General features: G+C 37.5%; 1 protein-coding gene across 2 annotated transcripts; it reads left to right on the top strand.

Annotated features, from left to right (window-relative positions):
- Window positions 1-5,697: 5,697 nt before the first annotated feature.
- LOC120106206 (putative receptor-like protein kinase At1g80640) lies at window positions 5,698-9,152 on the top strand. 2 transcript variants are annotated; one of them, XM_039119127.3, is made up of 10 exons: window positions 5,698-6,146; window positions 6,793-6,951; window positions 7,064-7,314; window positions 7,404-7,536; window positions 7,625-7,688; window positions 7,804-7,900; window positions 8,012-8,114; window positions 8,253-8,371; window positions 8,480-8,569; window positions 8,655-9,152. In XM_039119127.3, the coding sequence occupies exons 1-10, from the start codon at window positions 5,951-5,953 to the stop codon at window positions 8,817-8,819; spliced, it is 1,377 nt and encodes a 458-aa protein (XP_038975055.2). In that variant the 5' UTR covers window positions 5,698-5,950; the 3' UTR covers window positions 8,820-9,152. The 2 variants fall into 2 exon arrangements, with proteins under 2 accessions (XP_038975055.2, XP_038975054.2); XM_039119126.3 differs by having other exon boundaries at window positions 5,726-6,146; window positions 6,793-6,957.
- The last annotated feature ends 3,070 nt before the right edge of the window (window positions 9,153-12,222 follow it).

The raw sequence follows: 12,222 nt of genomic DNA, 5'->3' as shown, positions 1-12,222 counted from the left end.
GATTATATGCTTTGAACCAACTTGACATTTGCTCTAGGAGTCTTCTAGGATACAATATTTTTTTTATTTTATTTTTTTGATGAATTTATACTAGAAGCCTAGAATAGTGTAAATTTTTCATCTTAGCCAAAAAAAAAAAAAAATCACCTTCACCTTGACGTGGCGGCTGGGCCAGCACAAACACACAACGCATCCATAAGCAGGGTCAAAACACTTGTTCGACCTACTTGATAGCAACTACTCAACTGCTCCCGCTAGTATTCTTTGCATCATATCTTTTTATGTTTGAACTTAGAAAATTCTTATGCTTCCAATATCTTAAAAATTTAGTAAAACTTAACCGGCAGTTCCCATGTTGGCCATACTTCAATTATTCATTAGTTGTTGAAATCACCATTTTTTCTAAAAGTTTAAGCTGATAGAATGAGATAGATTTATTTATATATTTTATGATACTATATTGAAATCACTACTTTTATACTTGAAATTTCTCCTGATGATTGAGTTCTCGGGTCTCATGTAGATCAATAGATGAGAGAGCTAAATATTTGGAGTATGCATGCTTCAAACCAAAAGAAAAATCTATCTAATGAAAAGAAAAGACAATTGATTTGTTGAGTGCACCAAAAGAAAAATCTCAAACCACCTAATTTTATCTCGGTTGGATGGTGAGCACCTGCATCCCCAACCGAGCGCTTGCACTTGTGGGAGGTCCTTGTCCTCACCCTAAGACTGAATTCTTTATACTATGTTTTTTTCAGGAAGTTCATATTATCGAATGGATATTATTTCGAAGAAAACTTTTAGATATGTTTTTATATCAGAAAAACATCAAATATGAATTGAAAGATTACCCGAATGTTACTCGATGAATACAAAACAATATCAATATGGATGCTGGGATACCAAAATCTAATATGCTGATGCATATTGATCATATTAGTGCATATGGATGGCATGTGAGGACTCATGCATGCATATTTTTAGTTCCAGAAAGATTGTTTCCTGGGAAGCTCTTCATTATCCATACCAAGTAAAAAAATTCAAATAATATCTTCTGACTAAGCCTTTTCTGGATAAGATCCTAGATTATTATAAAAGATATCAGAGCAAATCTGTCCATGATCTTTGTAGACTGAAAGATGATGCAGTATGAAATCATAAGCCAATTATGATATTTGTGATTAAATTTTAGGATTTGATGGAGTTAGACGGTTAACTTAGCGAGGATATTAGAACTCAAATGAGAAAAGTATGTGAGAACTTGTCTAGGGTATATTTAGTACCAGATTAATTATGTACTTAAAAGATCTTGGATATTTGTATAAGGCCAAAAAATTCAAATAATATTATAAATTAAGCAAGATTTTAGGTCATTATAAATTACTAAATTCTCTATTTTGATGAGTATACTTTCAATAAAAAATGATGTGAATTTTGTTACTGGTATTTAAAGCAAATCCCCCCCCTCCCCCTTTTTCCTTTTCTCCTTCTGTTTCACTAGTCTTAACAAGTCTGACCCACATATGGGAGGATGATCATGTGCTCAATAAATAAAGCTGGGCCATGAAACCAATTGGTATGGAGAGACGCTGTATTCTTGTAGCCTGGAACAAAAAAAGATTCAGAAAATTTTACAAGCACTTATTTCTCAAAAAAAAACAACAGAGAGAGAGAAAGAAACGCAAACAATTGCTTTTGGACCCGGCACCTACTTAAACCTAAACGTGATCTCAGATGCTGATTGGTGTGCCTAACATGATGAAGTCAAGCGAGACACAGTAACATCACATGCATGCATCCATGATCATACATCTATCACTAGCAGAATCTCAAGCATGTACCATAGCTATATACGTGCTAGTGTGAACTTGAAATTAAAGGTGACAAATTGCCTTTGGCCCCCTATAATTAAAATAGTTCCCTCATGGGGTCCAGCCTAAGTCTCTTTGAAAATGTTGGGTCTTGAGTAAACTAAAGCAAACCGTCAACATTGTAAGTTTCCTCTCAAGTTGGTGGTGTCACGAGGAAATACATTGTTATTCCATGGGACTAAGGTGGCGTTTATCTCTCTAATATTTCAAGTAGTAGGATTCCAGCGTTGCATGCACGGTACGCAGAGCGCTTGCGGGCCACATGTGAATCAATCACTTGGCAATTGTTTTGGATTTGAGTACACTAAAATAATTGTCTTGCGAGCAATATTGTTGCATCTATTTATAAGGGTGACTGGCTTTAATTGAATCAAATTTGACCTAGGTCGGCCAATTCAATCAAAATTGGTTATGTGTTCGTGCGTTCTTAAACCAAATCTCATCCAAAAACTAACCATCTAAGTCATGGATTTGATTGGGCTGAACTATGTATCGTTGATTGAAGGGGATCAAATAGTGAACTACATTTTCAATCTCCCTCTATTTTATAGCTTAACTACTCAAGGAAGAAGAGAAAAAATGGCCAAAATTTGGTGAAGCTAGGACTGGAAAATACATCATTAATAACAAGTCCCAAAGACTTTCTCCGCCACACTAACTACCAGTCAGAGATGGATACATTCAGACTCTATCATTGGATCACCTATCATACCGATCTAAAACCATTTCGGACTCCATCATTCATCCATCTATACAAATCTTAGGGTGATCGGTGATGATTCATCGTAAAACATGATCGATATTTTTTGGATTAATTTGTAAATAGTGATAGAAAGAAAAAAAAACTATATATCATTTCGACAAAAATATTAGATGTGATTTGTAAAATTTCTTATTATAGTGTTGGAAGATTCTTTATGAGTATTAGATAATCAACTCAGGCTATTAGCATCTGCTTCCTAATATTTTACCACCACTGGGTGATAACCCTTGTCGGTTTGTTTTGAACTGGAAACTCCTTGGGGGCTTAAATGGTGCTGTGGGTCCACATTCTAGAACCCCGGTCGTGCGAACCTAACCTTTCCACGTGCGCCTGTAATATGGATGGCTGTGATTATTGTCGTCCTGCACTCCTCTCCTACTCCTCACGTTCCGAGCTGCGTTTTTTTTTCCTAAAATAGATATGTAAGACAGTATGAGTACGAATACATTCAATAAAATTAAAAAATAATAAATTTTAAAGTACGTAAAATAACTCTTTCTCCACAGCCTACACAGTGCTTTCAAAGTAATTGGCCACAGTGGTGACCGCGGAGCTTCGGGCGGCCTGGGAGGGTGTCTCCTATGCGAGGCGGGTTCTAGATGCGGGTCGCATCCTTCTCGAGGGAGACTCGACCACGGTGATCCGGTGAATCCGGAAAGGAGGGTGCTCAGTTGAGGACCGACCACTGCTCCACGATATCCGCAGAGCTTTGGGGGAAGTTGTCTCCTACCAAGTCTCGCACGTATATCGGGAGGCGAACGGTGCGGCAGATTGGGTTGCTTCCTTCGCGGCTCATCACTCGGAATGCTTTTTTTGGATAGACCACGCGGCTGTGCCTACGCCTCTGCGCAGCATTTTGTTTTCTGATTTTGTTGGCCATCTTCACACTCGTCATGTGTGAGTCGCTGATGTACCCAAAAAAAAAAAAAAAAAAAAAAATTGACCACATAAGCAGCAACCGAGTCTACGGCTCTGTTGGCTTTTCCAGCCGCTTCTTTGAGCCATGGTCGAGAGCGTCGCATTCCGAGTTAGCACCGACAACTTGGTGACCAATGTTGCGTGAGGGACAGCAGCCCGTGTTGTGTTGTGCCTTGGAGCCAACATTTTTTTTTTTTTTTTCTAATGGAGGAAGTGACGTTTCCTTGGTGCCAAATGAGTGCAAATTTTGGTGGTCAAGAGTGAGTGCAATTTAATCCTTCAAGCTCCAACCCCAGGATAACAAATGGATAAAAAATATATGGTTTATTTAGATAGGAATTTCTGCACAAGCTAGGGATCCAACGTTGATGGTTTGACTTATGATCATCATCATGATGCAGCTTGTCTCTTCATGTATGGTGTCATGGATGCAATGGGTTGGTCAATGTTTATTAATAGGAGATCCACAATATGTTTAGAAATTTTTTAAGGGTAGCTGGATATGCGCAAGTCTTCAAATTATCAATTGAAGCAAAGAAATAGTCGAAAATTATTGCCAATTTATCTAGACAAGTTTTTTTTTTGAAGCAGCATAGGTTTGTAAGAAAGCCAACATTGCTTGATTGGGTCTACCAGGGATATATTGTACTCTAATTTTTATAGATGTATCTATATAAGAATTATATAATACATCAAAGTTATAAAAAAAAAGAAAAAGAAAAAGAAAAAGAGATGTATCTTTAATTTTAGGGGACACCTAAAATCTAGATCACGGATTGAAGAAGGGCTGGTGCTGCCAGTCCCAAATTGAGACAAATATTTTCACATGTTTCAGTAAATGCATTTGATCATTTCTTTCTTTGCTTACAATTCTGGGCTGAAACTGGGCAGCCTTTTAGTTGTGAGTTGGACGATTCATTTTTTCTCCTATCAGAAAATATGAGTGCTAGTGTTTGAAAATTTTTGAATGGAGATACGTGGCACTAATTGCATTTGATTCCCAGTAGTGATAGCTTTTTTCTAATATCTCAGGGATGTGGCCTAATAGGAACATAAGCTGAAGATTTAAAAGGACTAAATTTGGAACTAGACATACATCTACAAAAAAAAAGAATCCCTACATGCATCATAAGAAAGAATACAGATATTATCGCAACAAAAAAAAAAAACAAATACAAATTCAGGTGATCTTATATCCTCTTTTTTTGGCACCCTATGATGGAAAATCCAATTATAGAAGAAAAATGGGTGGCAGATGCAATGTCACTCATGACTCAAGATATACTACTAAAAGCTTGTTTGTCCAATATCCTGGACAGCTGTCATTAATCCTTCTTTGTATCCGTTACCTAGCACAATAAATAGGATTGATATCCATATCAGGATGTGGCTATCTAAACCCATATTATTGTTAAGTTATAATGCATACCTAAAAATACGACCTAATAATTAGAATACTCCTCCCTGGTCATCACTCCAAAGAAGTATTAGGATAACATTTCAGCTCATATTGTGAACTCATATTAGTCGAACTGCAATTTAAAAAAATAAAATAAAATAAATCACAAAAGTTCTTCATAGGTGAATTATATTTATATTCAATATTTTTTAAAAAATTATAATTACTTTTTTAACATTTATTTTGATTTTATATTTATTTAAATCTATTTGTTCAGCTTTCTAAAGAGAGAAACACCCACAATTGAGCTTGAAACCATGTATCCACCATCTTTCTACATCTCTTGGAATCCGAAAAAGTTAGGAAGGCGTGTGCGGTAGCCTTCGTTTAATTTATAATTTAACATAATGTTGTCAAATTATTAATTTTAATTGAGATTTAAATGCTATATCAGATTTTTTTAAAAATAATTAAATAATTTTAAGTGATATACTCACCATTACCCCGAAAATGCATGTATTCTCTCTTCTTTTTTAAATATAAATATAATAAAAATAAAATTTAGTGAATTTTTTATGATTTGCTTAATAAAATTATGGTCTAATAATTTTGTACGTATGTCTCCCCCGCCCAATCTTCCACTTGCCTTTGGTAACCGCCACATGATTGCATCTTTATCTGGGCCCCACGGAGATAAAAAGTGGTCTCCTGTTTTCCGTGCACCAGGTCCCTGTCCCACCTTTATTTAAAAAAAAGGAAAAGAGCCATTTAGAAAGCCAAGAAAACAAGCCTCAAAAGATCCAACTCAAAAGGCCAGGTGTATGTGAGAGAGAGAGAGGAATTCAAAACAGAAAAAACCAAAGCGATTTAAACTGGGCTGTTGCTATGTTTCATCATTTGGATTCCCTCCGCACTTTGGTCTCTTGATATCCTCAACTGGTTTTGGAGATTTCCTAAATTTTCTTGCTGTCTTTTTTATCGGCGGGGGGCGGAGACATGAAGAGGCCACCATCACCTCTTCTACTTCCATGCATTCTGGTCTGCTCCTCCTTGCTCTTCCCAGCTGTAACCCATGGCAGAGGCTCCCCCATGCTCTCTCCCTTCATCTCTCCCCTTCACTCTCCTCAAATCCAACCCATTTCTGTACCTCCTTCATCTCTGGCACCATCTCCTATAGGGAATAATCTAGCAGGTGCTCGCTGATCTCTCTGTTTTTTCGCTGTTTTCTTTTGGGGGATTCAAAATTTCTAAGCTTTCCACACTATCACATCTTGTGAATCTTTGCCTGTTTTTAGTGTATTTTTTTTAAAAATTTCTTGAAGTTTTGGCATCATTTTGAACATGTCTTTTTGGGTAGCATGTTTGGCTGGTTTAGGGGAGAAAGGCCGCTCCTTTTTATTTTAATCCTGTGGAGCGTTGCAAAGATGGCTTTTTGATTCCATGGCTGCTCCACGAGCAACTTCTCTTTTAAGGCTAAAGAATGCCAGCAAGTTTAAGGGAAAAAAAGGCTGCTTGTTTTTTCTCTAAATCCAGTGTTTTTAGATCGTACTATTTCAAAGATCGCAGCTTTTTGGAAGCCATCAGGAAGGAACAGTTTTTCCCCCTTTGATCATCTTCTTAACTGTTTTTTTTTTTTTTTTTTTTTCATAATGACTTGTTTTGCATTTTGTTTTGATTTTCTTTTTCTTTGAAGCTCTATATTTTCTCGAGTGATCCAAGATTTGTTTTTTTAAAGATGAAAATAGAATAATCACATACTTCGGAAACAACAGCACTTTTTTTCCTTCTTTCTCGGAGCATTGCTGAAGTCCATCTATCATGTGATCTTCTGAATGCAGGGATGCAGATCATAGTACGTCACAACCATTTGCACAAAGAATTGATTATTGCAATCGTTCTGGCCTCTGTTGCCGTGGCTGCGATCATTGTATCAACATGTTGGGCCTGTCTCTTTTGGCGAAGAAATCGCCAAACTCTCGATTCAAAGAATATTCAAAGTTCAGGTTTATTCTCTTCTTGCCTTTCATTTGGATCTGCCGTCATGATTCTCCAAATTGTGCTTTTATGTTTCATTCGAACTTAACATGTCAAAAATATTAAACATTGTAGATGGTGCTAGAGGGCTCACACTAGGTCCAATCTTGAGCAAGTTTAATTCGTTGAAGATGACTGGCAAGAAAGGATTGTGGGCTATGGTTGAGTATTCATTGCTAGAATCGTCAACTAATAAATTCAGTGAGAGCAATATCTTGGGAGAAGGAGGATTTGGCTGTGTATATAAAGCTTGCTTTGATGGGGGACTTCTTGCTGCAGTGAAGAAATTGGATGGTGGTGGCCAGGATTGTGAAAGAGAGTTTGAGGTGAGATCTGTAGATCCAAGTCATGCTTGTTTCTGTCTTCCCTGTGATTAATGTCATCGCGTTCAAGTTTTCCCTTTTCTTATGATCAGAATGAGCTGGATTTGCTCGGAAGAATCCGGCATCCAAATATAGTTTCCCTTTTGGGTTACTGTATTCATGGAGAAACAAGGCTTCTTGTTTATGACTTGATGCAAAATGGATCTCTGGAAACACAGTTGCATGGTATTCTTGTACTTATCTTTCCCTTCTAGCGAAATGAAGCAAGAAAGCTTGAATTTTGGCTTATTTTCTCTTTTTACTACTTTTGTAGGGCCATCTCATGGGTCAGCTTTAACTTGGCACATTCGCATGAAAATTGCACTTGATACAGCAAGGTTTATATGTTAAATGACTTTCACTTGTCCGGTTATGGTTTTTAGTTTTTAGTTTTAACAGTTATTTAGCTACTACAGTTGCCTCTTTTGCTGTTATAACTTTGATGCAACACAGAGGGTTGGAATATCTCCACGAGCACTGCAATCCACCTGTGATTCATAGAGATCTAAAATCATCCAATATACTTCTAGATTCAGAGTTTAATGCCAAGGTATCTGCAAATATTTTTTGTCTTTTTATCGTTTTCAAATCAATGTTCTCCTCTTCCTTGGTTAGAAAGTCAAGTTCTCATTCTCTTTTCTTGAATTGCCTTTGGGTCCAGATTTCAGATTTTGGCCTTGCTGTGACTGGTGGAAACCATAACAAAGGCAGTGTCAAGCTTTCGGGCACTCTGGGTTATGTGGCTCCCGAGTACTTATTAGATGGTATACTAGATCCCTCTTATCCTGTTTCTCTCTCTCTCCTCCGACCAATCTGAATTTAAATTGTTATATATATATATGCAGCGCAGCTGGTTTTCTTTGGATTAAAGTCACATGTTTTATGCATTGCTGAATTTTCAGGCAAGCTTACTGAGAAAAGTGATGTTTATGCATTTGGAGTAGTTCTGCTAGAGCTTCTGATGGGAAGGAAACCGGTTGAAAAAATGGCACCATCTCAATGCCAATCTATTGTCACATGGGTATTGGGTTTAATGTTGCCTATCCCCAATTTTCAATTGGACCATTAAGTGTATCCGATCTCAAATATGAACGTAGCAATTTTTTGACATAGATTTTCTTGTCTGTAGGCCATGCCCCAGCTCACGGACAGAACAAAGCTTCCAAACATAGTGGACCCGGTGATTAGGAATACAATGGATTTGAAACACTTATACCAGGTTTGTTATCTGAACCTAGTCTTATTTATCTATGTAAGTACAAACTTCGGTCCTTGCCAACCAGAACGATCACGTCATTGTGCAGGTTGCTGCCGTTGCCGTGCTGTGTGTCCAGCCAGAACCAAGTTATAGGCCATTGATAACTGATGTACTTCACTCGCTCGTTCCTCTGGTGCCCACAGAACTTGGAGGGACATTGAGAATTGCAGAGCCATCTCCTCGTGCAAGCCATAAGTCTTCTTCTCACTAAGCATACACGTGGGTGACATACTTGATGAGTGTTGCAAGCCTGCAAGGAGTACCGAGGTCTACAATTATTGACGCGTAGGTTAATTTACTCATATCTGCCCCATTTCTTGCCTACAATATGGCCCTAGTCATTTGCAGCCACTTCTTCCATTTTCCATTTTGGTTCACTAAATGGGGGCTGGTTCACTTGAAGGAAAAATCTCATTCCCTCCATCACTGTTGTAAAGATCAACTCAGGTTGCTTTTTTGCACTTGGGAAGAAAATTTGCTTGTACAGATATGAGTTAGTCTGACATCATTTTGCAGATAATTTTGAAGAAACTTAACTTCTTCACTTGGAGTTCTTAATTCTGAAGTTCATGAGAAATAATTTTCAATTAAAACATGTGAAACTCCTGGTATTAATGGACAACCACTCAGTGAGCTTTTTGACCTAAGTGCTGTCCAAAAAAATTCACCTGAACTCTACTTCCTGTGCTCCTGTGTTTAGTCTAATCTTTGTTTTGTTCGATTTTATATTAGCAGAATCTCTTGATATCATAATAAGTAATCAGCTTTTTGTTTTTTGGATCTATATGGCTGCACTCCTGTGAAATAAAGAATGAGTTCAATCTGCTTGGTTAGTGACAGACATTGTGAAATGAATGACACTGCTAGGTGTTAGTTCTGAACTCCACCAGCCGCTACTCATTGACTCACCCTCAAAACCTGGAAACTGAAGTATCACAACAGCTTTGTTAAAAAATTGCTGGTTTTTTATAAACGGATGCTTTCCTGGTGGATAGACAGAATTGGACTTTTGTAGCGTATTCCAAAACCATTCTAAGGTTCCATATTTCTAGATTGTTCTGAGACTCATCATGCCTAGGCACCAGCATGACTTATCAGTTTTGAACTGAATTAATTTGATACTCGTGATCTATCAAATTTGTAATTGACTTGTAAAATATGAAGCAAAGGAAGTTTGAAAGATATTGTTCTTCCAGTATAAAAAACGAAATGTAAGTGTATTCTCAGATGTTATGCTAGTTCTATACCTTTTAACCTCAATAGCGTGCTTTAGCAAGAAGTACCTGCTGCTGCAAATTTGCAGCAACTAAGTGACCTCACTAGGTCATTGCTTAGGTACTGCATGCTATCAGAAGTTATTTTACAAAATTAACTGGATATCTAGAAGTCCTGAATTTTGAAAAGAGATTTTGATGGCTATGAGAGGAATTATGGACTTCATCTTATTGGTCGGCATACAAGTCTTTGGGAGGCAAGGTTTTGAATCTCCGTAGGATGGGGGTGTCCCGGCTGTCCCATCCTGTTCCTATGAGAAAACAGGAGCGGGACAGGGTCGAGACTTGAAACCTATCCATGCAGGAAGAGAAAAAGAAAGAGGAAAGAAAGACAAGAAGGAAATATGAAGAAAAGGGAGAAGTGAAAGAAGAAGAAAAAGGGAAGAAAGAAAGGGAGAAGAAAAAGAAAGAAAGAAAGGGAAGAAGGAAGAAAGGAAGGAGAAAGAAGAAGAAAAAGGAAAAAAGAAATAGAGGAAGGGATAAGAAAAAGAAAGAAAAAGGAGAGGAAAGAAAGGTAGGTAGAAGAAAAAAGAATGGAAGGAAGGAAAGAAAGAAAAGAAGAAGGGAGGAGGGATAGAGGATATTTATCGGGATGCATGACCACGATTACCACCGATGGGGCGAGACAGTAGGGCGCCCTGTTCATAGAGAAACCGGGATACCCCTATCCCACAGGATTTAAAACTTTGCGGGGGCAACCTCAAAGAGGCCTGCTTGAACTTGATGCTGAATTTCTAGCTATGGCAACTTGGCCAGGAGAAGGCCTGCTTGACATTCAGTAGAATTTTAGTGGCTAGTTAGGTTTTCTGTTAACCTAGACTGGCTTCTGGAAATATAATAAACTCATCTGGTAGCAACAGCAGATCTAAGCTCATTTTTGGCTTATCAATAGTTTTACCATGTATGGTCAAACATGTCTATGCGGTAATTGGAAAGTAAGTCTGTTGCTCCCATGGCTGTGATTTCTTGGCATACTCTTCAAGGTATCTGGGGAAGATTGTGGACATGAATCACGAACTCACAATGTTATACAGATTTCATTCTGTAAAAGGATTTCTGTAGAAGATGAAAGGAAGAGGTCCTCAAATGTTGACAAACTGCAGGATAGCTTTTGATTTCTTCTGAAGTTTCGAGGTTTCTACCTCAATCACATCCGTTCTTGCATATGTTGAATTATGTCACTTGATAAATATCATTACATTCTGTGCTAGATGTCCCTAATGTGCAGTGCCATTATAGTAAAATAGGTAAGGAGGATCTTCTCAAGGCCCTGAATTGAGAGCATACTTCTTGTTTTAGTTCACATTTTTTCAAAATTTACGTTCTTGGAGTTGTCTTTATATTACTCAGATCTCACACTATGCGCCAGAATTTTACATATCTCTTAAAGAACGTCAGGTGTACTTATGATGATCATAATAAAGAGTTGTCCACTGCTTCATTGACAATAAATTAAAGTGAAAATGATAATGTTTTGTCTGTTTTTTTTTGTGATGATAGTGTTTTATGTCAAAGTGAATTATGTGCAGAATGAGAACTGGAATAGATTCTGTTGTTGGTTCAAATTCCAATGCCAGCTTACATGTGCACAGTCATATTTCAAGAACTCAGTTAGTATTCTAGAATGCACTTATTTTAGATGTTTGAATAAATTCAGAGAGTTCATCTGAAATGCATTCTTTCGGGGCGATTATCTGTGAACTGATGTGACAATTGATAAATCAGAGGAGGGATGAATATATGAGTCTCTTAGTTGTAGAGAATGTCTGGAGACTATTCCAACAAATATTATCGAATGCACTTTTACTGGGAATACCATATGAAGTGAGAGATCCTGTTTAAGTTTTCCAGCCAATTTTTTCGGTTCAAGGAGGCAGAGCTTCAGACAAGAACAGAAAAAGAAAATTATAAAGCACAAAGAAAATTCTCTTGTGATGGTGCCAGTGACACTAAAAAATAATGATGATGACAACAGATGTAGCAATATTGCCTTCATCTTAAAGTTGAGCTATACAGGGTTTGTAGTTTATCAGTGAAAGTGGCAACATGGAACCAATTAACGTGGTATGTTTATAGAAGTTTTAATTAGGAGAGACTTTTGAAAGGCGTGGATGGAAGTCGGAGGATGCATGAGGAAAAACTTATTTTCGCTGTGCTACAGTCGTTGATGGCATTGGATGCAGAAGAAAGATTCATGGACTGAATCAGATGGGATATGGCTTTCTTGATATGTGTCTTTAATGGTGGCTATGTAGCTGATGCCCTAAAGTTAAGCACATATGTGTTTCGAGGAGTTACTAAATAGTCAGATTCTTAACTGTGGAAGCAATGTTTTTGGAG

This window comes from Phoenix dactylifera, chromosome 18 (genome assembly GCF_051530095.1).
Source record: "Phoenix dactylifera cultivar Ajwa chromosome 18, Ajwa_hap1_PhDact_Kaust_v1.1, whole genome shotgun sequence".
In the NCBI taxonomy this organism is placed as follows: domain Eukaryota; kingdom Viridiplantae; phylum Streptophyta; class Magnoliopsida; order Arecales; family Arecaceae; genus Phoenix; species Phoenix dactylifera.
This window is presented reverse-complemented; position numbering and strand designations above follow the sequence as displayed.